This window comes from Balaenoptera physalus, assembly GCF_965194825.1.
Source record: "Balaenoptera physalus genome assembly, chromosome: X".
NCBI classification, from domain to species: Eukaryota; Metazoa; Chordata; class Mammalia; order Artiodactyla; family Balaenopteridae; genus Balaenoptera; species Balaenoptera physalus.
The window spans coordinates 34,245,935-34,272,435 of NC_138903.1; the positions used below are offsets into that span (position 1 = coordinate 34,245,935).

Consider the following 26,501-nt stretch of genomic DNA (forward strand, 5'->3'; position numbering starts at 1 on the left):
GTATAATGTTATAATGTCATAATAATGTAAATGCTGTTTATTGGTTTTCTGATTTCAGAATTATTACAAGCATACATCATTTTATTGTACTTCCCTTTATTGTGCTTTGCAGATATTGTGTCTTTTTTACAAATTGAAGGCTTGTGGCAACCCTGTGTGGAGCAGGTCTGTCGGCACCATTCTTCCAACAGCATTATTTTTAATTAAGGTATGTACATTGTTTTCTTAGACATAATGCTATTGCACACTTAATAGACTACGGTATAGTATAAACATAACTTTTATATGCACTGGGAAACCAAAAAATGTGTGTGACTTGCTTTATTGAGATATTCGCTTTATTGTGGTTGTCTGGTACTGTAATATCTCTGAGGTATGCCTGTAGACAAATCACAGGAGAATTAGGTATATGTAAAAAGTTCTGAAAAGATGCACACCAAAATGATGATATGATAGTCTGAGGAAGTAAGAGAGATTTGGGGTTAGGTGAAAGGGAATTCTCACTTTTACTCCATGTTGTGTTGTGTTGTGTTATGTTATGTTACTTTTTGGATATTTTGATCAGATTTCACATGATCAGATTCATGCGTAGATATTGCTTACAAAACTTTAGCCTATTCTAAATTTCGGTGGGAAATGCAATCCCGGTCAGCCCATCTTATGTCTCTCCTCTTTTGAAACACTTTCAAGGCTTCCTACTACTTCGGAATAGAGCCCCAACTTTTTAATGTGACTTAAAAGGGACTGTGTTTACTTCTTTGGCTTCACTTCTTTACTTCTTGCTTTTGTACCTAATAATATTGATATTATACCTAATATCAAGGGAACTGGAAAGTGCCATCCTGCCACATGCCTACAAGTAATACTTGACACTTGTGGAGAACACCAGTAGTTCATGGTCCTTTTGTATACAAAATACGCTCAGCCTTTGCCGAAGGTTGACAACCCCAAAGGTCTCCCTTCCTGTCACAGCATTAAGCTCGAAGTCCAGGAATGTTGGTTGATACCCAGGAGTTACTGTAATTTCTACCTGCAAGCCAGTCAATTCTCAGTTAACAGCCAAGAGCACGTTGCCAACATTAAGTTTTACATCTTTCCCTCCTAGATCTACAGGCTTAATAGATACATGATTTTCTTCCCAAGTGACTACAGGCAACATTTTTAACAAATGCTTTGCTTCTTGCATAACAAAGATCTTCACTTTTTCAGCCTTCAGTATCTGCTTTTTTGCCACTCACCAACAGATCGCTATGTCAAAGTCATTTATTTTAGAGTTTTTTTTCTTTAAGTTTTTCTTTTTTTTTGGCTGCATTGGGTCTTTGTTGCTGCCTGCAGGCTTTCTCTAGTTGCGGCGAGCGGGGGCTACTCTTCATTGTGGTGCGCGGGCTTCTCATTGCGGTGGCTTCTCTTGTTGCCAAGCATGGGCTCTAGGCATGCGGGCTTCAGTAGTTGTGGCACGTGGGCCCAGTAGTTGTGGCGCACGGGCTTAGTAGTTGTGGTTCGCAGGCTCTAGAGCGCAGGCTCAGTAGTTGTGGTGCACGGGCTTAGTGGTTCCGCGGCATGTGGGATCTTCCCGGACCAGGGCTCGAACCCGTGTGCCCTGCATTGGCAGGTGGATTCTTAACCACTGTGCCACCAGGGAAGTCCTATTTTAGGTTTTGTCACAATATGCCCTACTTCTGATCTCAATTTCTATGTCAGTAAGTCAGGATTAGGCCCTGCTGCAGTAACAGACAACTCCCAAATCTTACCAGCTTAAAGCAATAAAAGCTTGCTTCTTGCTATACTACATGACCATTGCATGTTGGCTGGGGGTGAGGGGAGACTGTTCATCATTTTTCTCCCGTATGGACCCAGGCTGGGGCAGGCTCCATCTTCTTGCTTCTGCTATGTGCTAAAGATGCTATATGCGTCACCTCATTGAATCCTCCCAAGTATTATTCCTGCTTTTCAGAGGAGGAAATTGAGGCATAGAGATATTAAGCAATTTTCCCAGTGTCATACCTCTAGGAAACAAAGCAGTTAGGATTTGAATCTGGGTGGTGTGTCTCCCACCAAGCTTAACTACTACCCTGGATCTTCATAGAATAATGACGAAGGATCAAGGTAAATGAATGAAGATACTGACGTTCACTGGGATGGAGGGTAGGAGTTTACCTCAGAAGATGATCTTGGAAAATCACTTCTATGGTATTCTTGCTAAAATTGCTAAAAATGCATAGCCTGAATTCAGTCAAGATCAGACAAACCCAAATTGAGGGACATTCTAAAAGAATACCTGGGCAGTACTCTTCAAATATGTCAAGGTCATGGAAGACAAAGACGTTGAAAATCTGTTCCATATTAAGGGAGACAAAACAACTACATGCAACATGTGGGCCTGGACTGGATTCTGGACCAGAAAAAGAACATTAGTCGGACAATTGATGAACTTAAGGACTGTGGATCAGATAACAGTATTTTGCTAATGTTAACTTTCTTATTTTTATCATTTCTCTGTGGCATGAAAAATGATAACATTTGGGTAAACTAGGGGATGGGTATTCAGGAATTCTTTGTGCTATTTTTCTCACTCATTTTTTTTTTTTTGCAAGTCGAAAGTTATTTCAAAATTAAAAGTTAAAAAATGGAAAAAAAAAGATGATCTTGGAAGAGAATTCTACTTTCAAACCCAGAAGTTTAATTAGTGACAATATATAAGAGCGAAATTAGGTTATGATGTTAAGTAAACAGTTAACCATTGAGTAAGAATAACGTGCACCTATTTTAGTAATTCCATTTACTTTGACAAAATGCTTAAGGCATAATCCTTGAATATAGTGCAGTATGGTTTCCAGATCTAGGGCCACTGTGGGTCCTGGAGTAGCTGTGATTATCTGGGGAGAGTGGATGTGAGAGGTGAATGGCCGTGGAAGGGGTTGGTGTTGCTTGAAGCCCTAGGTGCTCTGTGGATGGTCAACTCGAAGCAGCATTCTAGGTGGAAAAGAACCACCCTGAATGGAGAAAGCTGGGTTCCTCTTACAGACTTCCTCCAGGGCGTGCTCACGGGAGCTCTCAGTGATGTGTCCCTCTGTCTCCTGCTGCGGGATGAGAGTTCAGCTGTCTACCATCTAGTGGGGCTCCAAGAAACAGGAAACTGAGAACGGAACACAGAGGACAGTCGTGTTTTGCGGTCGTGTATGAAAATTGTCTCTAACACTTGGGAAAGGAGGACTAGCGAGTGTTGGACGTGACAGAAAAGTCCACTGATATCAGTGAGACTGTGGGGTGGGCAGCAACTGTCACCACACCCGCAACCACAAGGGATGCCATCCACCTCCTTCATGCATGACAATTGATCACACCCTCCCTCCTTGCGAAACTCTCTTCACTGGACTTTTCAGGACCCCACCCTCTTCTCATTTTCTTCTGACTACACTGCCTGCCCCCCAGGCTTTCCCACTCCAGTGTGTGGACACTCCATTTGCTTAGCCGGAACCTCAGCCTGCCCTTGACTCTCCTCTTACACACCACAGGCAGTTCATTATCAAGTCCTGTCGACCGTATCTTGAAAACATGTCCAGAATCTGACCTCCTCTGCTTCTCATCACCTCCACCATAACTGTCCTAGTCTGAGCCACTGTCATCTGTCCCCTGCAGTACCACAGTGGCCCTGCTAATGGGGCTCTTTGCTTCTGTCCCCACCGGCCTACTGTCCACTCTCAACACAGCAGCCACGGGGCTCACATCCCTTCTCGGCTCAGAAACGTACAGTGCAACATCATCCCACGCAGAAATGGTCCCATATGATCAAGTCCCCTGGTACCTATTTGGTCTTATTTCCAATTAAGTCCCTCCTTTTCTCACTCAGCTCCAGCCACACTGGCCACTTTCTGTCCCTTAAACATACCAAGCTTGGTTTCACGTCAAGATCTTTACGCTTCTGGTTCCCTCTGCCTGGAAGGCACCTTCTCTCACAAATCTGTGTGACCCACTCCCTCACCTCCTTCCCATCTCCGATGCAATGTCCCCTTTACGAGAGAGGTCTGCTCTGACCATCCCGTCTGAAACAGCAGCCCTGCCACTGTCCCCTCCCTGAATCACCCCCCCGCCAGTGTTACTTCTTACTTATTATGACTTCTCTATGGCACTTTTTACCCCCTGAACATACCTGTTTATCGCCTGCCTCTCCACTAGAATGTAAGCTCCATGACAGGAGAGTTTTGTTCATTCGTTTCCCCAGAGCCTGGAATGGTGTCTGGCACATAATCAACCCTGAGTAAATATTTACTGCATGAATTACTGACTTCATGCTGTGCGTGGGAAGAGACTAAGGAAGGAAAGTAGGTCCTGGGAGTTTGGCAAGAGGAGGCCCAGAAGGGCTACTGAGGAATACAAATGAGACACCCAGCCCAGAGACCGCGAATGAAACAGAAGGATTTGGAATTCTGGTGATTTCTCTGAGGAAGAGTTGCTACAAACCAGTAACTACTCTGTTTCTCCTACTTATACTCAGAGGCCTGGGAAATGCAGGTTCCAGTGTGATAGGTTTAAACTCTGACATATTTTAGCCATTTGAACAAATGGATATGTTGTATGGGAAAAGCTGGAGGTCTCTGACTCTCCATCTTGGGTAAGTGATCAAAGCCACCGGAGAGCCATGGTTTGGAATCTCAGGGAGAGCACAGATGTTGAAGCTTAGACTTCAGGACACAATCAGTGGTGTCCTTCTGTCCCCTGGTGGCAGCACAGCTAACCTGCACAGGAAGACAAATGCCTAGAAGAAGAGAAGGCAAAACGAAAATGTCAGGGTTCTCTCTCTCAAAGCCTGTAGCGACCAGAAGTGTGTGTGCACATGTGTGTTTGCCTGGGATAAAGATCTCGCAGTGTTTTTCCTTCCTGAAACCTCACCATGCTTCCTTACTCACATGACTTCAGCATCCCAGGGGACTGGTTTTAATGGAAGACATTACCCCGACAGCTAAGTTTTGATGTAAAACACACCCCTTAATCCAGGCCGTAGACAACCTCCTCTCATAACCATCTGCCACATGTGCTTGTAGAAAGGATTTCTGTATGACTTCCTGATGAGCCCTTCTCACTCCACTCCCTTCTATCAAGAGTCTATGAGTCCGGCCATCCCTAACTTTCCCACTTCAGACTTTCACTTGCTGGAGGCATCTCCATCCCCCTTGCATTCTTCACTGTTTGCATCTTACTTCTGCCTAGCAACACATTTTTTACTCTTGCTTTTGTGTGACTGGAGATCTTATGTTTAAAATGTGTCCTGAATACAGTGGACTCCCAAGGCTAATGGTTCCCTTAACTTTAACATGCATACAAATCACCAGTTCTCCCCTACCTCACCCTCTACCTCTGACTCAGCACATCAAGCACGCACGGAACCTGGGTATTTTCCTTTTAGCTGGCACTTCCGGTCTTCCCACTGTAGGTGGTTGGTCTATGGACAACACTTGGGAAATACTGGCCAAAATGGTAATAGAACAGACAGGGTTCTAAGGCCCCTCCTCTGACACTGCCCTGAACCATTAAAGCCAAAGAATCAAAAATTTGTAAATGTCATACATAGAATTGATATGGGTTTTCTCAGAAGATATGTCCTGTGGGCCGACTTGGAGAAGAAGATCATCCAGTGTTGCAGAGGCTTCTGGCCTCAACTGGTGATCATTCTCCTTCTGTCTTTCCGGCTTCTGGGTCACGGCCAGCTTTAGCCAAGCTTGTTGCTTGAACCTGCTGCTTTGCTTGGTGCCAGTCTAAAGCACTGGATTTTCTATTTGTCCCATTTTAGTTCTGTAGAGCCCTATAACATAGTATGAGGGAAAAAGTACCAGAGAAGCTTCTGGACAGATGCAAATGGTTGATGTAGCGTCAAATATCTGTTAGATGAGAAGACTCTTGGTTTGGATTTTTTTTAGTCCATGATACTAAAGTTTAAAAGGCCCTAACCTGGGTCTTCCCTGGTGGCGCAGTGGTTAAGAATCCGCCTGCCAATGCAGGAGGCATGGGTTCGAGCCCTGGTCCAGGAAGATCCCACATGCCACGGAGCAACTAAGCCCGTGTGCCACAACTACTGAGCCCACGTGCCACAACTACTGAAGCCCGCGCGCCTACAGCCTGTGCTCTGCAACAAGAGAAGCCACCACCATGAGAAGCCCGTGCACCACAACGAAGAGTAGCCCCCGCTCGCCGCAACTGGAGAAAGCCCATGCACAGCAACGAAGACCCAACGCAGCCAAAAATAAATAAATAAAATGTATTACCTGTTAAATATATTAAAAATAAAATAAAATAAAAGGCCTTAACCTGCCCTCTTCATTGTACAGATGAATAAAGTACAGCTGAAGAAAGGTGAAGTGATTACTTCAAGATCACATAGCCAACCAGAGGTAGAGCCAGAAAACTAAAATGGAGGCCTTCTTACTCCCAGTCAAATGCCATTGTTGGCAGCAGAGAAGCAAAGCTACGGGCATTAATGAAGCTGATCCCAGTGAATGGTGCTCCGTGTGATTTTAGATACTTCAACAAACCTTGTTCAGCTCAACCGATGAGAAACCAAACCCTATGGCATCTTTAGTTTTTCTCTCTGCTTGGCTCCCTAGACCTACCAGTCATGAGTTGCAGATAATTCAAACTCCATTATATTTCTTACATTTACACATTTCCCTCCTACTTCCACAGCAATTGCTGTGGTTCAGACCACTCATGCAGAAGAAACCCTATTGCAAGTTCTATGCAGCACACACGTGCACACACACATACAAATACACATAATCACATATAAAGAGTTGGGCGGGTAAAATATACTAAGAATGAGAAGAAGAGCAGGCCTAGTGTGTATGATTTTTGTGCTTTGTTGTGATTCCCGATGAATTCCATTAGAATGGATCATTTTAAGGGCTGGCACAGGGTCTCTTTAGCCATGTGTATACATGTATATTTGCACATGGGAGGGGAAATTCCCTCCCACGTACAAATATATTTGCTTGCTGTTTTCAAGAGTCTGAATTACTTTCTCTCTTCTTAAGACAAATTACAGAAGAAATACAATCTATTAAGACTTAAAAGGTACACATCTTATAACCCAATGATTCCAATAATTCCACTTCTAAAGTGTTCTAGAGAAACATTCACACATGGACACAAGAGGCTTTGAGCAAAGGTATTCATATCAGCATTGTTTGTAAGAATGGAACATTGGTGGAATGTCCACCAATAGGAAATGGAATAAACTATGGCCCATCCATACCATGTGATACAATATAGCAGCTAAACTCAACAAGGTGGCTCTGCATATGTTGACATGAACAAAAATCCCAAAGGCAATACTGTTGCCTAAAATGAGCAAGCTGCAGAATAATATATGTTATATACAGTTTTCCGATAATACATGCGTATATGTATATAAACGTGGAAAAATCCCTAGACTCATATACATCAAAATGATAGCAGTTATTACCTCCTATTATCCTTGGGAGTGGATGGCAAGATGGGAGACCAAAAGGGGATAAGATGGGGAGCAAGGGGCTTGTTAAGCTTTTGTTATATGGAAAAGCTTTGCATAAAAAATGCATTCACGTATTGTGTAATTTAAATTACATTTTTTAAAGTAATGTATAATTGTTTAACTGTTTCTAACCATATAATACATAAAGTGAAATGTGATACTTCCCCTTTTCTTCTCCGTAATTTATCTCTTCCCCTATTGGTGGACATTTTAGTTGTTTTCTTCTGTTTGTTTAATTTGCTTTTACAAATAGTATTGCACGGAAAATGTTTGTTTTTATCCATTCATGTTATTATTTCTGTTGTATAGATGTTAAGAACTGTGATCATGGGATATAACACTTAAAAAACTGATAGATGTTGCCAAAGTGCCCTCCAAAAAGAGCATACTGATTCACAGAACAGTAGTTCTGTGGTAACTCTCTAGTTCGTATTATCAAGGGTGCAAGAATAATAGCTGCTCCCAGACATACTGCGTTGGCCTTAAGGCCAGACAACAGCTGACTTAATTTTCTTCCCCTTGCCTGTTGACCATGTGTAGAACAATCACAGTGCCCGACCACAACAGGCGAACGGTGGAGGAGACTGGGATAGGGTGGGAGGGAAAGGTAGAGGCTGGTAGACCATGAAATTGAGACAGACTAATGACCCATGGGCCACATTAACCCACGGACATGTTTTCTTTGGCCTGTACAAGGTTAGGCAACACAGTGTTTAAAAAAAAAAATCAGAATCAGTGCCAAGTGTTAAGAGAGCAGTGCTTCATCCCCACTCATGTGGGGATTTCATATGAAAGGGACTTCACATGATTCTCCATGTGGAGAATCATCAATTCACAGAGCATTCCTGATCTTTCTTTACTCTCTCACTCATTCCCGCCTTGGGAAGTGGAGTGGCTTCTTCTTACCTTCCTCTTTGTTGATTCATCAGAGAGTATGTTTCTGCTTATGACTGGGTGGTGACTCTAATTCTGGGGGTCAATATTAAAAAGACCAGTTTCCCTCAGTCCCATTCTCCAATGGAAGGGTGATTTTTTTTTTAATTAAAAAAATTTTTTTATTGAAGTATAGTTGATTTACAACGTTGTATTAGTTTCTGGTATACAGCAAAGTGATTCAGTTATACATATCCGTATATTTTATATATATATTCTTTTTCATATTCTTTTCCATTATGGTTTATTACAGGATATTGAGTAGAGTTCCCTGTGCTAGACAGTAGGTCTTTGTTCTTTATCTATTTTCTATACAGTAGTGTGTATCTGCTAATCCCAAACTCCTAATTTATCCCTCCCCTACCCTCTTTCTCCTTTGGTAGCTATAAGTTTGTTTTCTATGTCTGTAAGTCTGTTTCTGTTTTGTAAATAAATTCATTTGTATCATATTTTAGATTCCACATATAAGTGATATCATATGGTATTTGTCTTTCTCAGAAAGGTGAAACTTTTTTTTTAAATTTTTTTTCTTGGGGTATAGTTGTTTTACAATGTTGTGTTAGTTTCTACTGTACAGCAGAGTGGAGTTCCCTGTGCTATACAGCAGGTTCTTATTAGTTATCTATTTTATACATATTAGTGTATACATGTCAGTCCCAATCTCCCAATTCATCCCACCACCCTCCCCCCACTTTCCCCCCTTGGTGTCCATATGTTTGTTCTCTACATCTGTGTCTCTATTCCTGCCTTGCAAACCGGTTCATCTGTACCATTTTTCTAGATTCCACATATATGCGTTAATATAAGATATTTGTTTTTCTCAGAAAGCTGATACTTCGATTTTAACCTGTCTTTCTCCTTGCCTCTTAATTTGTTCAGAACTCAGGAAGGGAAGAGGTGTACTATTTATGAGACCCCCTAGGTCCAAACACCAATGCTGAAAAGTACTGAGGTTTTGAAATTGAGACTTCATACCATATTTCTGAATTCCTTGCAAAACTGGAAGATTAGGGAACCCTGAGACCTTGTTTCTGAATGTTCATAATGGCTGCAGCTAAGATGTAGCCTCCCTCTGAAGGGGCATGTGCTGTCTAACACGTCACAGTCCTCAATATTGCCTATTGCTTTTCTGATACTTAAACTGAGTCACTGACATTCAGTGTCATGTGATAATAGAGTTGTACTAAATAAAATGACCACCCAAAGATATCCACATTCTAATCCTCAGAACGTGTAAATATGTTACATGGCGAAAGGACTTTGCAGGTGTGATTAGGTTAAATATCTTGGGATGGGAGATCATCCTGGGTGGGCCCAATGTAATCACAAGGGTCCTAATAAAGGGAAGGATAGAGGCAGGAGGCTCAGAGTCAAAGGAGGAGATGACAGAAGCAGAGGTCAAAGAGGAGAGAGGTTTGAAATTGCTACATTTCTGGCTTTGAAGATGGAACCACTAACCAAGAAATGTAGGGAACCTCTAGAAGCTAGAAAAGGCAAGAAAATGAATGCTCACCTAGAGCCTCCAGAAGGAATGCAGCCCTGCTTAAACTTTGACGTTAGTCCAGTAAGACTGTTGTGGACTTTTGACCTCTAACACTTACTGTAAGAGACTAAATTCATGTTGTTTCAGGCCACCAAGTTTAAGCAGCAATAGAAAACTAATACAAAAGTTAACAAGAAAGTAAAGTATTTCTTTTTTTTTAATTGAAGTGTAGTTGATTTACAATGTTGTGTTAATTTCTGCTGTACAGCAAAGTGACTCAGTTATGCATTTATACACAGCCTCTATTCTTTTCCATTACGGTTTATCCCAGGATACTGAATATAGTTCCCTGTGCTATACAGTAGGATCTTGTTGTTTATCCACTCTATATGTAATAGTTTGCATCTATTAACCCCAAACTCCCACTCTATCCCTCCCCCACCACCCCTCCCCCTTGGCAACCACAGTCTGTTCACTATGTCTGTGAGTCCATTTCTGTTTCGTAGATAGGCTCATTTGTGCCATATTTTAGATTCCACATATGAGTGTTATCATATGGTATTTGTCTTTCTCTTTCTGACTTGAAAGTAAAGTATTTCTTATATCCGTATCTATCCCAAGCAGGAAAACAGAAACTAGATCAAGATGACTATCTATTTCAGTAATTACGTGAGAGGATTTCTTTGTGGGAGTGTAGTGGGCATTGTTGATTACTTACCAGCATCCAATAGTCACCTCACCTTTCATACCATGTGACCCAGCAATTACATTCCTAGGCATATACCCGAGAGAGATGAAAACATATGTCCACATAGAAACTTGTTCACAAATGTTCATAGCAGCATTTTTCAGAATAGTGAAAAATGAGAAATAATCCAAATGTCCATTGACTGATAAACAGATAAATAACTATAAAAAGTACCCTGATTTTTACTGAAATATTTAGCCCTCTTCCATATCTCTGATATACTTTAGGGAACACTAACACTTCTTTGGTCTAAGTGTAATTCTCTCCTTGCTACAATGAATCACCCAGAAGCTCAAATTTAAGAGAGTCAAGGCATAGAATTTTCCAGATTAAGAGATCAACTCATTACAGAAGAGCTTGGCTGTTCTGGCAACTCACTTTTTCTCTTTTATTATGTCTCTATCCAGTGGTGTATCATGGGCAATGGTGGGAGCGGTCTTCCCTGCGTGCAAGCAATAAGAGGGCACATTGTAGAGAATTTATAGACAATAAAACCGACCAAAAGTTGATCTGCTTTTTTATGTTCTTTTATATGAAATTGTCTTTAGTCCATCTTCATTTTTTAAAATTTATTTATTTTTATTTTATTTATTTTTGGCTACATTGGGTCTTCGTTGCTGCGCGTGGGCTTTCTCTAGTTGCAGCGAGCGGGAGCTACTCTTCGTTGCGGTGCACAGGCTTCTCATTGCAGTGGCTTCTCTTTGTTGCGGAGCATGGGCACTAGGTGCGTGGGCTTCAGTAGTTGCAGCACGTGGGCTCAGTAGTTGTGGCCTGCGGCCTCAGTAGTTGTGGCTCGTGGGCTCTAGAGTGCAGGCTCAGTAGTTGTGGCACACGGGCTTAGCTGCTCGGCGGCATGTGGGATCTTCCTGGATCAGGGCTCAAACCCATGTCCCCTGCATTGGCAGGCAGATTCTTAACCACTGCGCCACCAGGGAAGCCCCCATCTTCATTTTTTAATTGAAAGTTTTATTGACATCATTATAAATTCACATACAGTCATAAGAAATAGTAGAGATAAGTCTCCTGTATCCTTTTCCCAATTTCCCCCAATGGGAACATTTTCCAAACCTCTACTGCAATATCACAACTAGGATATTGACATTGATAAATCCACCCACCTTATTCAGATTTCCCCAATTATACTTGTACTCGTTTGTGTGTATTTAGTTCTACCCAATTTTATAATGTGTAAGTTTGTGTATCTACCACCAAAGCCAAGATACTGAACAGTTCCAATACCACAAGGATTTTTCATGTTGGCTTTTTATAACCACAACCCCCCTCCCTCCTGCCCCCTTCCTCCTTCCCCCTCCACTATCTCCAACCTCATTTTTTAAACTTTTGTTTTAAACATGTCGTATAAATGGAATCATACAGTATTCTTTTAGGATTGGCTTTTTCACTCAGCGTAATTCTCTGGAGATTCATACAACTTCTTGTGTGTGTGTGTTTTCTGAATAATAGTCCACGTATGTACCACAGTTTGTTAAACCATTCACCCACTGATGGTCAAAGTGGTTTCTAGTTTTTTGCTATTACTAATAACACTGCTATGAACATTTGTATACAGGTTTTTGTTCTGTTCTTTTATCACCCTATGCTGGTGATTCTAAGCCATCTACCAGACCATTCCCATCAACCAGCTTCCTGACTAATACACCACTCTCTCTGCCACATTTGCTGCTGACACCATTCTCAACACTGCTGCTGGTGTCGCTGGTACTGGAAGTTTGGTCTGTCTTCCCTGGATCGGAGGGTGGTAGCGAGAGGAGAGGGCAGATGTGATGACAGTTCTGCTGATAAGAAAACTTGGATGAGTCCTTGACGAGACTTCTGCTTTTCTTTTCATCTGCCCCCGTTTTCTCCTATTGAATAATGCTCTCCTTATTTTCGGATTCAAAATTCAGAGAGAACTATCAATACTTTGCTTGGCTTAATGTATCCCAGCCACCTTATGGATTAAAAATCAATCCATGGATAAACCATCATTGGGTCAGGTGCTCATGCCTAGTGCAATATGTAGCCATTCCTGGGTAAAGAACATCTACTTCCCCAAACTATGGTGCAGGGTCATTTCATCTGTGGGCTGCGCAGTTTCGTGTGTGTGTGTGTGTGTGTGTGTGTGTGTGTGTGAGAGTGATTTCTAAGAGGAGGCACTGAATGGACGACTGCCATGTCCAGTATGCATGGATGATTCTCTGGGTAGAATAGAGTCCATCGTAGCCACAAAAAAAGCAAAAATCAGTAAATAACAAAACGTTAACCTTTTTTTTTTTTTTTTTTAAAAGGAATTCCTTTATTTTTATTATTTATTTATTTATTTTTGGCTGTGTTGGGTCTTCGTTTCTGCGCAAGGGCTTTCTCTAGTTGTGGCGAGCGGGGACCACTCTTCATCGCGGTGCGCGGGCCTCTCACTATCGCGGCCTCTCCCATTGCGGAGCACAGGCTCCAGACGCGCAGGCTCAGTAGCTGTGGCTCACGGGCCTAGTTGCTCCGTGGCATGTGGGATCTTCCCAGACCAGGGCTCGAACCCGTGTCCCCTGCATTAGCAGGCAGATTCTCAACCACTGCGCCACCAGGGAAGCCACGTTAACCTTTTTATAATAACGTTCCTTAAACTAAGGTTGTAAAATGAACTCCAAGATAATAAGATATAAAATTATCTGTAAACTTGTGAAAAGTTAGGTGATATACATCAAAAAAGGAATACTTTAGTTTTGGAGAAGTTGATTTGTAGCCCTTCTTTCTTTCAATAAGGAGAGTACAGGTTTGGTTTACTGGTAAGGTCTCTGAGTCCAAGATAATGAAAACATAACATATAAAAGTGCTTTGTGTTCCATCGTTTATAACTGAGAACAACAAAAAGAAAAAAAGTTCTCAAATTATTAAGGTATAATTTTTTAAGTGGCTAGGAAACACCTCTTACTCTAATACAGGGGTTGTTAAACTATGACCAGCCTGCCACCTGTTTTTGTAAATAAAGTTTTATTGGAACACAGTCGTGCCCATTCATTTACATACTGTCTTGGGCTGTTTTCAAACTACAGCAGCATACTTGAGTAGTTGCAAAGGCCTATAATGGTCTCAGATATTTACTTTTTGGCCCTTTACAGAACAAGTTTGCTTTAATTTAATTATTCAGAGACCACTACTCTAATCCTGATCATTTTGGGTGGTATTCTATATGAGCATTAACCGTGAAAGCCTATGTTAGCGCATGCAGCTTAATCCAAATTCCTAGCCTACAAAATTACAGGTTAAGAAAAGGTCAGTACATGATACAATCTATTAATTTTCACGGAGATTTTCTCCATAAGGCATTATAGGGGTGAAAATAACAGAACTTTCATTAAGTAGTAATACTGCCTCATGTAAAACTCTGCCCTGAGAAACCCAGATTGAAATATCTCAAGTTAGAAGCGGGCATACATAAAAAGATCTAAAAAGACACAGCATTCAGTAAAATAAAAAGGTTTATTTTGGCATGAAGAAAGTTGAATATACATTACTGGATAAGCCCAGGCATCAGATTCCCTGACCTGGTTAGGCAGAACTGCAAGGAAACTTCCCCATATAGACTTCACCTTTAAAGCATCCCAGAGTGGGGATAGTTGCCCACGTTTCGTGTCCTATAGGGAAGATACATACCATCCCGGTGGCGCTGAGAGTGTCTGTACAAAGTTCCCGCTTCATCTCTGAGATCCTTAGAAACCATTTTGGGAAGAGATACTCTTTATGAAGCAGTTAGGGGCCATTTCTAATTAGGCCTGGATTGTCAATATATCCTACATATCCAAGGATGACATGGGGTGACATTGAGTGGGACCACAGTGAGAAATACGGGATTTGCAGTTAGACAAGGTGGGCTAGAATCTCCTGGACCACTGAGGTTAATGTATATTGATGGTGGCTATCTAAATCTTGTAAGGGCTGAATGCTTAAGATCCTTTTATAGGGAATTTAGTAAATATGCAAAGGTCAATTTTACTGAATTATTAGACATTGAAACTATAAGCCTCTTTAGCCACAAGTATAGCTCCACCTTCTAGATTATAAAACAAGTTCCCCTTGGGTAGATTGTAGCACATGGAGTGAAATTTTCAATTCATCTCTCAACCTTTGCTTTGGTGTCTGCTATAAAAAAGACCTAGTTCCTTTGCTACAAAAAAAATCACAGATTTTTCTCCCACTTTTAAAAAACTTATCAAGGATAGACAAGGTTTTTTACTCAAGCTTTAAAAATATAATCCACAGCATTGTAAGATTACCTTAAAAATGTGGTGATGACTGTAGGTGGTGAAAATGCTTTCAGTGACTCATAATTAGATAACACCTAACGTGGAAAGAAAAGCAAAAAAGTACTTTTTACCACAGAAAATGTAATGAGATGTTGCCATCATTTAGGGCTGTATACTGGTACTTTACAAACATAAAATTATAGCTTTACAAAAATCCGAGTTAGTACTTACATCTGAATACGCTAATTTTACATACTTAAAGTCCTTAATGAAAAACAAACAAACATCAACAACTCGATTGCAGGTTGACAAATAGGACAAAATTCCTTGCCAAAAAATAGTTATTAAAAGCTAATAAGTAGTTACAGAATATATTTTATACTACTTTTTAAAATAACTTTTTGTTAAAAATAATAAAAGGCATAAAATAGGAGCTGTTATTTATGTTGTAATGGTGAACACTGGGTTCGGGTTGCTATTTTAATGGCATTTATTCTGTACAATGTATCTGTGTGGTCTGACATTCATTTCTCTTCCTCATTCCTGTTATTTAGAATTTCTTAAAGACAATGCCATTTCTTTAACTATTCAGTGAACATCCAGAAGCAAACGTACAGTGCAGGAAGATAATCTTTATTACATTTTAACTAGAAACAGAGCAGAGAGCAAGTTCACGAGGTATCTTTGATTATTATTCTTTTAAAATCAGGCTTCAATAACAATAATCAAAAGCGAGCCTTAACTGCACAGATGTATTTTGGTCACTATTATAATCTTCAAGGCACAAAAGCCAGCAACGTAAACTAACATAAAGGTAATGACTGATAAATTTTGACGTGCCCAAAATGTAGATCACTGCATTAAACTCTATCCTTGTATTTTCTTCATCTTCTTCTTACACACTGAACAGTTATTGTTACTCAGCAAAAATATCAAACATGCACATAGTATTCCTAGAAGAATACTATCTTAATATTGTCAACACTAAGCTTTTCTTTCCCCCCAGGATTCAACAAATCATGGTTCCACTCCCTATATGTATTAGTGTTAGTGGTAATATGCAAAATTGATTTTGTTTTCAAGGTTAAATAGCAAATTGACTTCGCATTTGGTGGCCAGCTGTGTACCCTAATTTTTCATCTTTTATTTTCTTAATAATTTATATTTCATAAGCCCTGAGAGATTCAATAACCTGCTAATGTTTGTATACATTTAATTTACACTTTACTCCACTCAATTTGAACCTCACATAATAAGTATTTAAAATTATTTACAGATGATTGTAACTAAAGCAATGACAAAATTTACTACTTGTATATTATACTGCTAATAAGGCCTTTAACTAAGAGTTGCATATTTTATGCATTTTTTGCTTGTTAGGAGCAATTCTTAAAATTACATCTATAATTCTGTCAGCAATAAGTGCTTTTCTTTTGCTTACTTCTACCTGGATAACCAGATTCACTTTTTTCCTCTCTTGTAAAACAACTCTTTTTTTTTTTTTCCTTCCCAAACATAAATGTTAGTTGTCCAACTGAATAGGTACCAAAAGAAACTTAGAATTTGAACAGCATATTGATAACTATAATTAGCAGAGAAATAGCTCATAACATTCAGTAAATGTTTGTTCCAAATGGAAGGAATGAAGTGTAAGGCAGCTGTTAGAGTCATATACTTTTCATCATACACTGTAACTAATCTTGTTTACCTAGGGAATTCAGGTTACCTGATTTAATTCGCCCTCAAATGTAAATAAGAATTTGAAATTTAAAAAACTGATTTAAGGGAATTCCCTGGCTGTCCCGTGGTTAGGACTCTGTGCTTTCACTGCCGAGGGCCCGGGTTCAACCCCTGGTTGGGGAACTAAGAACCCACAAGCTGCGTGGCACGGCCGAAAAAAAAAAAAGAATGGAATTACTTTCCACTAAATCATATGTACAACTAAGAAGGAGAAGTAAAAAACTAAGAAGTGTTAACTAATTATTATCATTTTCTCCACATTTATCCTTGCAGTATTTTTGTTCATATATTTATCCCTGTTAACTTTTCTAGCTGAAAGAGAATTTAATTATCTGAATGGATTTCCCCATCTCCTTAGGTACATACTATTAGTGAAAAGCCAGTGTAAATATAAGATTGTATTTTCATGTCATGCCATATTTCTGTGTTTTTTGCTAATGTTGAGGTTTTCCTATTTAAATGGTGCTCTATGGAATATGAGATAATCTGCCAACTTCCTATGAGATTGCTTGCTTGCACTATTCAGTTTTTGTTGATAGTTTTGAAGCATATTGCACACTTGTCATCTAGCACACGAATAAGTAACTGTTACTCTTTTTAGAAAGGATACAGTGACAAATTCTTGTTAATGGTTTCGGCCGAACATTTTTAGCCTGTTACAGGACAATAGCAATGGCAAAGACATTGACAATACAGTTCATGGTTCGGTTTTCCCATCTTACAGTACAGGTTCCTGAAAACATACAACAAAAGGACTTTGAAATACCAGCAAAACATCAGAATTACCAGGAAATATATATACATATATATATATATATATATATATATATATATACACATTTTTCATAGGTTTTAATATCATATTTCCTGCAATCTGTTAAATCTTCACATTTCCTATTTGTCTGATGGCATACTTGTCACTAGGTACAAAGCAATTCTGTTGATAAAGTCTTGTGGGAATTTAATTAGAGATAAATAAGGATTCGATAACAAGTACACTATTTGCCTTTGCTAGAAGTTGGATTTTGTTTGAATCAGCTTAAAGTCTCTTACCATCAGATGTGGTGTCCCAAAAACATGAGCTGGCTGTGTGAAAGCCATATGCACTCCTCTGGACCACCGCACAGGTCACTACAAATAAAGTTGCACAGTGAGAACGCTTACAAACAAAGGAAAACATATCTAAGTGTTTGAGTTCGGAGCTCTAAAAGCTATAAAAATAACAGACAACAAAGCATTCAGCGAATGGATTGAAAAAAATAAGTCTCTCATCTTGATTATTTACCAGCACGATTCTGACCCCACTGGGTCCAGTCTGTTTGCTGCCCAGTGCCATAACCAATGGTGACTGTACTGCAGGAAAAATCTGGGCGAAATTATGTGCCTTGTCCCATGGGCATAATTCAGACACAGAAACAAAGAAAATATTCCACTTTACAAGTATTGTGTGGCACTTCACAGTCCTACACGTAAGGAGGCATGGCACTAATGAAAGGAAGACAGTAGGGCTGAGGGAATTTCACTGAAGATAACCGATGCAAATGTAAAAGACGATGCTATCAAGACAAGTAGATGGTTGGCGGGAGCTCAAACTGCTTCTGAGTTGTGAAAGATCTCCATCTTTTAGGTATTATCACAGATTATTTTTGTGATGGATAAGTCAGAAGTCCTTCACCCCCTATTAGTATCCAACTTGAGTGTCTGTCATTCATTTACATTCTGTAAATTCAGAGGAAAACCACAGGAACAAAGGTGAGTAAACTAGTGAGGAAGGACACCGATACTTACCAATATACTTATAAGCTTTTCCCAACTTAACCAGATGTGCTAAGGATTGCTCCACTATGCTTGCGGTCCATTGGTTGATGTTGTTATGATTATAATCTTCACCTCCCAAGACCCCATCTATACACTAAAAGGGCAGAGGACAATTAAACAAAGTATACACATATCGCAGCAAAAAATTTATTCAAAACATAAAATACACTTATAACCTAATAAGACATCTTACAAGATATGCATCTGTTAAATATTTATTACGCGTCATCTCTAACTGTTGTAGAATTTTCAAAGCATTTCCGCATGCATTATCTCACTCTATGAGATATCACAGGCCATATAAAGATAAATGTGACATGGCCTCTACTGTAAAGAACTTAACAGTCTAGCAGAGAAACTAATAAAAGAACTCTATAATACAAGGAAGACTAATCAAGGGTGGTAAGTCATGTCATAAAAGGATTATGGGGGTGTGGAGATTTTAAAAGGGTGATATCAATTGGTTAAAGAATGGCTTTGAAACAGCTGGGATTTGAACTAGGTTTCAGATGCTAGAAATAAAGGATGAGACCAATTTAAAAATCTATTTCTCATGTACAATAATTATATCCTATTTCATATTATGTAACTGCTTAGCTATCAAACAACAAGCACACCTGCCACTAAAAGTAAATCATCAACAAACGCTAGTTTTTAGGCACTCTAGAAAGAGAAAGTTAATTTTCCACGGTGTTTACTTGCATCCACTTCTGATACTTGATTAAGAGCACCGGTTTAGTATCACAGTCAGGTTTTAAGGTCACCTCGGCCACCCCTGTGTGACCTTTTGCAAGTGACTTAATCTCTTGAAACCCCTATTTTCCTAATCTTTAAAGCAGGGATAACAGCGTCATCTTATCAAGCTGCTGTGAGGATGGGGTGAGATAAGGAAAGCTGTGTGCTCAAACACAGTGACTGCCACAGAGCAAACACATAAGTAATGACGGATATTATTACATCATTATTGCTGCTGTTATTTTATTTTTTCCAGTTTTATTGAGATATAATTGACATACATTGTGTCAGTTTAAGGTGTACAATGTGATGATTTGACACATGTTATATTGTGAAATGATTGCCACAATAAGGTTAGTTAACACATTCACTTCCTCACATACTTACCTTTTGTTTGTGTGTGTGTGTGCATGTGTGTGTGTGTATTGAGAACATTTAAGATCTACTTTCAGCAACCTTCAAGTATACAATACAGTACTGTTAACCATAATTACCACGGTGTATATTAGATCCTCAGGACTTATTCATCTTACAACTAGAAGTTTGTACCCTTTGACCAACATTTTCCCCACCCCATGGCAACCACCGTTCTACTCTGTTTCTATGAGTTTGGAGTTTTTTAGATTCCACATAGTAGTGCGATCATACAGTATTTGTCTTTCTCTGACTTATTTTGCTGCTATTATTTTTTTATTCAAGAGATAGAGCCGGGAGAATAAAGCACTCATTCAATTCATTTATAGAATCCAGCTTAATAAGACAGACACACACACGCGTGCACACACACATGCACATGTGCAGCTTTCATTTACTACAACTGGACTATAGTAGAGGCACTAATTAATATGGACTCTTAAGCTGGATAGTATAAACTCTTCACTAATCGTAAAACGCAAAAAAGAGAAATTAAATTTAGAGGGGTTGAAGAAAGTAACAATGTGGCTCAAATTATTCTCCTAGAATGTAACATGAAGAGTTAGGAGGGTCAGTGGCCCAAGGGTCACGGGGACAAAGATTTAATCCTGACTTTACTATTCCCAAGCTGACGGCCTTTGGGAAACCTCTTCCTCTCCCTAGACTGCTGTACCTTAATGGGAAACTACGAGCCCTTGTTTACTTTCAGGTTATCTAATAGGACCGCTTCAAGTTCTGCTCCAAACAACAGAAATATCAGGGGCCTGTGGATGCCACTGTAAATAGCCCTGCTAATTACTATTAATTAACATTTAGCCTTCTTCATTACCACTTAACCAGGAGGCCCACTAGATAATGAGGTCCTTAACCTGCTCTGTATTCCCAGGGCCAAACTCAGAACTCGGGCACATAGCAGGCACTCAGTACACGTTTGTTGTTGAAGTAATACTGGCTTTGATATGCTCTCTGGGCATCCTGAGTCAAATATACTTTAGATTAAGCTCCAAGTTAATTCCATTTGTAACTCACTTTTTATATGAAAATTTGTTCGTGGGCAAATTCTATTACTGACAATAAATAAAACATATGCATATCACCAATAAGTGAGTGGCTCTAAGACTTCAGCAGGAAAAATATATTAGCATAGGGGCTCAGAGGAAGGACTCTAAGAAAATAAGGAGATCAGCAAAAGATAAGAAGAACAGAAATGCCTGCTGAAACTGTATAATCATCTGGGAAGTGCTGACATGTTTTCAAATAGCTCTCGCTCTCTCTCTCCCTCTCCCTCTCACCTTTCGAATGCCTCAATGGCAAAGACAGTTGGCTCATGGGAAGAGAGGGGGAGGAAAGAGGATACACAGGTACCTGAAAGCCAGCTGTGGCAAACCTGAGATGTCTTTCGAGTCTCATATTTTATATGAAAATTTCAAATGAAGCTTGCTTTTGACTCCATAATGTATCAGTTTGTTTTCATTTGAAAATGGTGTTAAATTATTTATATTACTTAACTCCCTCTTGCAAGTATGGAAGTAGAATTGATGCTCTAAAATGCACCCAGTGGGGACTTCCCTGGTGGTCCAGCGGTTGAGAATCCATCTTGCAATGCAGGGGACACCGGTTCGATCCCTGGTCGGGGAACTAAGATCCCACATGCCGCAGGGCAACTAAGCCCGCACGCCGCAATGAAAGATCCTACGTGCCGCAACTAAGACCCGACGCAGCCTAAATAAATAAATTTTTTTAAATAAAAAAAATGCACCCAGTGGCTTCTAGGACCTCCTAGCCACCACTCAATATGTGTATCTCATTTTAAGAAGCATGGTTCTTTTAACTGAACAAACCATCAAAGTAACCCATGCACGTGGGTTTAAAAATCCAACAGAACAGAAGAGCTTACAATGAAAAATAAGAATCCCCTCCCCACCCTTTCCCATCCCCAGCCCCCTTCCACAGAAGAAACACTTTTAGGGTACAATTGTTTTTTTGTCTCTTAAGGGTCACTCACATATCTCTAAATAATGTTTATATTGCTATTTCTTGATTGATGAATTATAGACAACATCCCTAGAGCTCCTGCTATGACAGATGAAAATTTAGTTCCCTAGGACCACCTGCCACCTCCTGCCCCCCCTCCCCACGTCCCTCAATATAATGAATTTGCTATTTTTACTTCAATATATTTACACTATTAGGAGCATGTTTCTTTTCTACTCCGGATGTTTCCTTCCACGCAGAGGATTTTTTCCTTATCATCCCTGGCCTCTCGTCCCACCTGTTATTATTCCTCCCCATGGAGGTGGAGTGAGTTACTGGTTGGTACCCTTCTCATCTGGGAGAGCCAATCTCCCAAATGCCTTGGATTGGGTATTTAGTTTCTCCTTCCCTCTTCACCCAGACCAACGAAAGGCACCAGCCTGGTTAAGTGTTTCTCTCTACTGACTCTAACTTTCCCTTGGATGCCTCTTCCAAGGTCTGAACCGAACAGGTAGGGAGTTAGCAAAACAAGCTCCAATCTCCAACTCAGTTTTTATCAATAATAAAGGTGATATTTGGTTCTCTTTCTACTAACTCTTTGGTCTTTTCATATGGTTCATAATGTGGGTAAAGAAGAAGGTACTATTTAAAAGATTCCTCCAATACCCCAGCATCCTTTGCTTCATGTTCCATCCACCAAGGACAGTCTCTCTTGACTTTCCACTTTGAGGCTGTTGTCACTCCTGCCCTCCCATGACCTCAATCCCTTCTTCCACCCCCCCATTGCCCTCATTTGTGCTTTTGCATTGTCAAGGTGTCGAAAACATTTGCATTTTGTTTTGATAATGATATATTCCTGGCTACAAAGTTCTAATACATGATTTTGAACTATTAAAATATGGCGGGATTTTCAGGTGCCTATCCCAGCTCTCTCAGATCTCAGGTTGATCCTAGTTTTACGAGGCCAGCCCTGGGTGAGTTCCGGGTGAGCTCGTGCCCTAAGCATTCAGGCAGGTAAGGCATGGTCTCAGGACTGAGACGGTGCTCAGTGCCCAGAGGGCAAGCCAATCCAGCCAAGCCTAAAGGGAGTTGGGGCCTGCTGCTAGGACACAGGCCGCAACAGTCATGCCCGCAATACAAGCCTACCTTCCGGGCCAGTTTATTTTTTTCTAGGATTTGGCACAGTTAAAAATGACTCAGGACTATTAAAAGTGTTCATAAATACCTTACCCACAGTTAGTCTGTATGTGATACCACTAGAATAATTAAAGTTCCTCTGCCAACATTGAGTCCCAAAGAGAACTTCTTGTCTATTTGCCTAACATGAGGACCAGATATCATATTTCAAATATTTTTCTGAAGATTCTGATGTACCGTCGTATCAGTGTCTAAAAGATATTAAAAGATATTAAGTGATTACTTTTCCAATCTTTGTGTGTGTGTGCGCACAGCCGTGCCATGCGGCATGCAGGATCTTAGTTCCCCGACCAAGGATCGAACCTGTGCCCCCTGCACTGGGAGTGCAGAGTCTTAACCACTGGAAGTCCCTATTTTTCTAGTTATATTGGGCTAAAAAAAAGCATACAATAACCAAAGCAGATATTTCTTGGGTCTTTTATTTACTTGATATATATATATATATATATATATATATATATATATATACACACACACACACACACATATATATGTATGTATATACTATAATTATATGTTTATTATACTATTACATATAATTTACCTGTATACTTTTAGGGCATTAACATTTAAAATAATATTTGGCCCCACTGGAATAAAAGTTCTTTTATTCAAAAGACAGAGAATCAGTTTTAGAAAACAGCAAACCAGTTTTCTAGATCAATATTTAAACATCCCTTTCAGGGTAAGCCCCAAGATGCCTGACAGCATACAACACAACAAACATAGAGGCACCCCTATAAAGAATTAGTGAATAAATATGAAAAATCTTGCTTTAATACTAAGGTTTCTAACTTTGTGCTGAAAGTCAAAACACAGCTTTTTAAAATGTCAACCAATGCATCAATCTTCAAGATGAACAAGATATGTAACTCACCTCTTTAACGATATTGTGGGCTTCATCAGCATTGAAGCCGACCTAAAGATGGAAAACAAAAACTAAAGTTGTTTTCAACACAGACTTCCTTTTCCTGGTAGCTATGATGCTAGGCTGGCCTAGACAGGTTTTAGAGACAGGAGACCACAGTGAAAAGGGGCATTAAGTCTACTGAGGCTACTAATCCCACCTTGATCATCTTTAAAATCGCAAAATGCTTTCCCCACCTACCTCCATGGAGATTTTGATTGATTAGTTCTGAGGCAGGGCCTGGGCAACTATGTTTTTTTAAAAAGTGCTTTACTCATAACACTACTATATATAAAACAGATAATCAACAAGGACCTACTGTATAGCACAGGGAATTCTACTCAATACTCTGTAATAACCTATATGGGACAAGAATCTGAAAAAGAATAGATATGTGTATATGTATAACTGAATCACTCTGCTGTACACTTGAAACTACCACAACACTGTAAATCAACTATACTCCAATATAAAATTAAAAAAATTTTAAATAGATATGGACAGCACAAGAAAAAAAAAGTGCTTTACTGGTGATTCTGATGAACACCAGAGATTGAGGATCATTGGATTGTAAAGCTCAGGAAATAGGAGGTGGGTATAAGGATGTGTTATCAGTACACAGGAAATAGTTGCAGCTAAGTGAGAATGAGGGGGAGTGAGAAAAGAATGCTGAATAGATAAGTTTCAGTTTTGTTTTTAACTTATGCTTGGCAAAAATGTGGCTTTCCTGAGTTAAAGGTTATGAAAATACTTGATCATTCCAAATTAATGTCACTTTATAATATATAAATAATATGTTAGACCTATAATCTATATAGACCTATAATATAACAGGTCTGGCAACTTAGTCTTTCCTGTGGAGTGGCTTGATACAATCTTGAGTTAAAAGCAACCATTAATGACAAGGAAATGTCCTAGAGTCAAGAACTAGGCTATGTGATAAGATTGCAATCTAAACCAAAACACTTCAGGTAGTACATGATTTGTTTCCATAGAGATGTTTTTAGGTGCTGCATGACATCAGCATGTTTGTAAATCCCACTATACAACAAAACAGTTCAAAAACCAAGTAAATTCTGAAAATAAGTATCATCTTGAGTACAGATTTAAAATATTTTCAACTCATTTAATTACACCAGATAATTCCCCAACAACAAAGGAATAAAAATACCCTAAATAATCAGAAATATCATGAAAACAGGTGTCACAATTGCCCCTATTAAAATGGTCATTTTACCTTCAAATAAGGTCCTTATCTATTTTCAAAAGTGGTCTACAAATTAAATGGGATGTCCATTCCACTTCAATTTGGAAGGTCACCCGATAATCAGGTTGTACTGGGTGGCCATGGTAACACATGTAATTTTATTTCTTTTTAAATATAGGTATTCAGGGGGTACTGCAGTACAGAACCTCTTAGGAGTCAGCAGACTAGTGCTTCTTGAGGGTGACATTGCTTGTGCTTCAATTTCTGAAATAAGAATACTTTACCACTAACCTTGAAGTGTGTATGCCACCTGAAGCACAGAAGTAATGAATTTAAATGCGGTCTTAGTTTCTGCAGAAGCCCACATCCTAAAGATGAATGGTCCAGAAGCCCCTTTCAGGGATCTAATGATACACCATTTTATGCTGCACCTCCACCACGTGCCTGCCTACTTTTATTTCACCGCACCATTCACCTGTGGCTACCAGTGGACAGAAGATGTCTTTGTTTATACTGCCCTGTCACAGGTTATCCTGGGATCCAACAGGCCTCATCCTCATCGTGGTTAAAGTGAAGCCAGAGTTGTAGTTGTGTAGTCAGAGGTCTGGGTTCAAATGGAGCATCTGTCATTTCTGGCAGTTCTAACTTTGGGCAAGTCACTTATCCGCCATGAAAGTCAGAGTCCCCCATCAGTAACAGGAAGATGACAGATGACATCACGGGATTCTGGTGAGGTTTCGGGAAGCCTGAGTCAGTAAGCAAGGGCTCCTAATCCATAAGGCGCCTCCTTCCAAACCACCCAGACGAGAGTGCCCGGGAGCGGGAGCGGCTCTGCCACCAGAGCCTCGCTTGGCGGGGATGCGGCACCTGCTTTGGGGACACCAAGGGGCGGAGGAAGCAGCCGGGAAGACCGATTCCCGCGGCCCGCCCTGCAGACGGGCGGCTCCCTCCACCCCATCCCTACCCCACGCACCCCGAGTCAGGCCTTCCACCCCTCGGCCGCGACCCCACTGCCAGCCCCCTGTGCTCCCAGCAGCCCCTGCCACCCCGACTCTCAGCCCACCCTCAGGGCCTCGGGGTGGGGGGCCGAGGATGGGCGGGGCGGATCCCGGGCCCCGAGGAGAGGACCCGGGCTCGGAGGACGCCGCACCCCAACTCTCGGGGCCGCCGGGTGCCGGGAGACCACCCGGCCAAGACTAAGCGCCGAGGCGGACGGGGGTCGCTCGCGGGCGGGGAAGGGGCGGTACCTCGTCGCAGTGGCGATGGTACTCCTCCATGGTGGCGCCAGCTCTCCTCGGGGGTGAGGGATGGGCAAGTCTAGCTACGCGGCCGCGTACTGGCCCCGGGGAGGCCCCGCCCCCCGGCTATGGCCCGGGGCGTTCCCCACGCAGTCCCCGCCTTTGCGTCACAGCGTTACCACCTTCCTGCCTCCCCCCCCCCACGCCCATCCCACCCTCCCCCAGGATTCCTGCGACTGGAAGTGTCTCTCTGTTACCTCCAACCTTTCTGGAAACCAGGGTTGTGTGTTAAAGAGCTGGGATTTGTGCCGGTGTGGGTCAGATGGGGTGACCTAGTGTCAGTCCGCCTAAACTCTGCAGTATTG

The 26,501-nt window shown here is 40.7% G+C and overlaps 1 protein-coding gene across 1 annotated transcript; it reads right to left on the reverse strand.

Moving 5' to 3' along the window:
- Positions 1-15,518: 15,518 nt before the first annotated feature.
- DYNLT3 (dynein light chain Tctex-type 3) lies at positions 15,519-26,278 on the reverse strand. Its single transcript, XM_082446726.1, has 5 exons — positions 26,146-26,278; positions 23,662-23,703; positions 18,435-18,558; positions 17,700-17,777; positions 15,519-17,379 (listed from the first exon to the last, which is right to left on the reverse strand). The coding sequence occupies exons 1-5, from the start codon at positions 26,173-26,175 to the stop codon at positions 17,303-17,305; spliced, it is 351 nt and encodes a 116-aa protein (XP_082302852.1). The 5' UTR covers positions 26,176-26,278; the 3' UTR covers positions 15,519-17,302.
- Positions 26,279-26,501: the final 223 nt, after the last annotated feature.

What these genes read in the sequence shown, in the direction of transcription:
- DYNLT3 (XM_082446726.1), bottom strand. Translation starts at nt 26,175, where the DNA reads ATGGAGGAGTACCATCGCCACTGCGACGAG. An exon ending in ACCATCGCCACTGCGACGAG is followed by an intron (nt 23,704 to 26,145) that starts GTACCGCCCCTT and finishes TTCCATCTTTAG; the next exon opens with GTCGGCTTCAATGCTGATGA. An exon ending in CCCACAATATCGTTAAAGAG is followed by an intron (nt 18,559 to 23,661) that starts GTGAGTTACATA and finishes CTGCCCTTTTAG; the next exon opens with TGTATAGATGGGGTCTTGGG.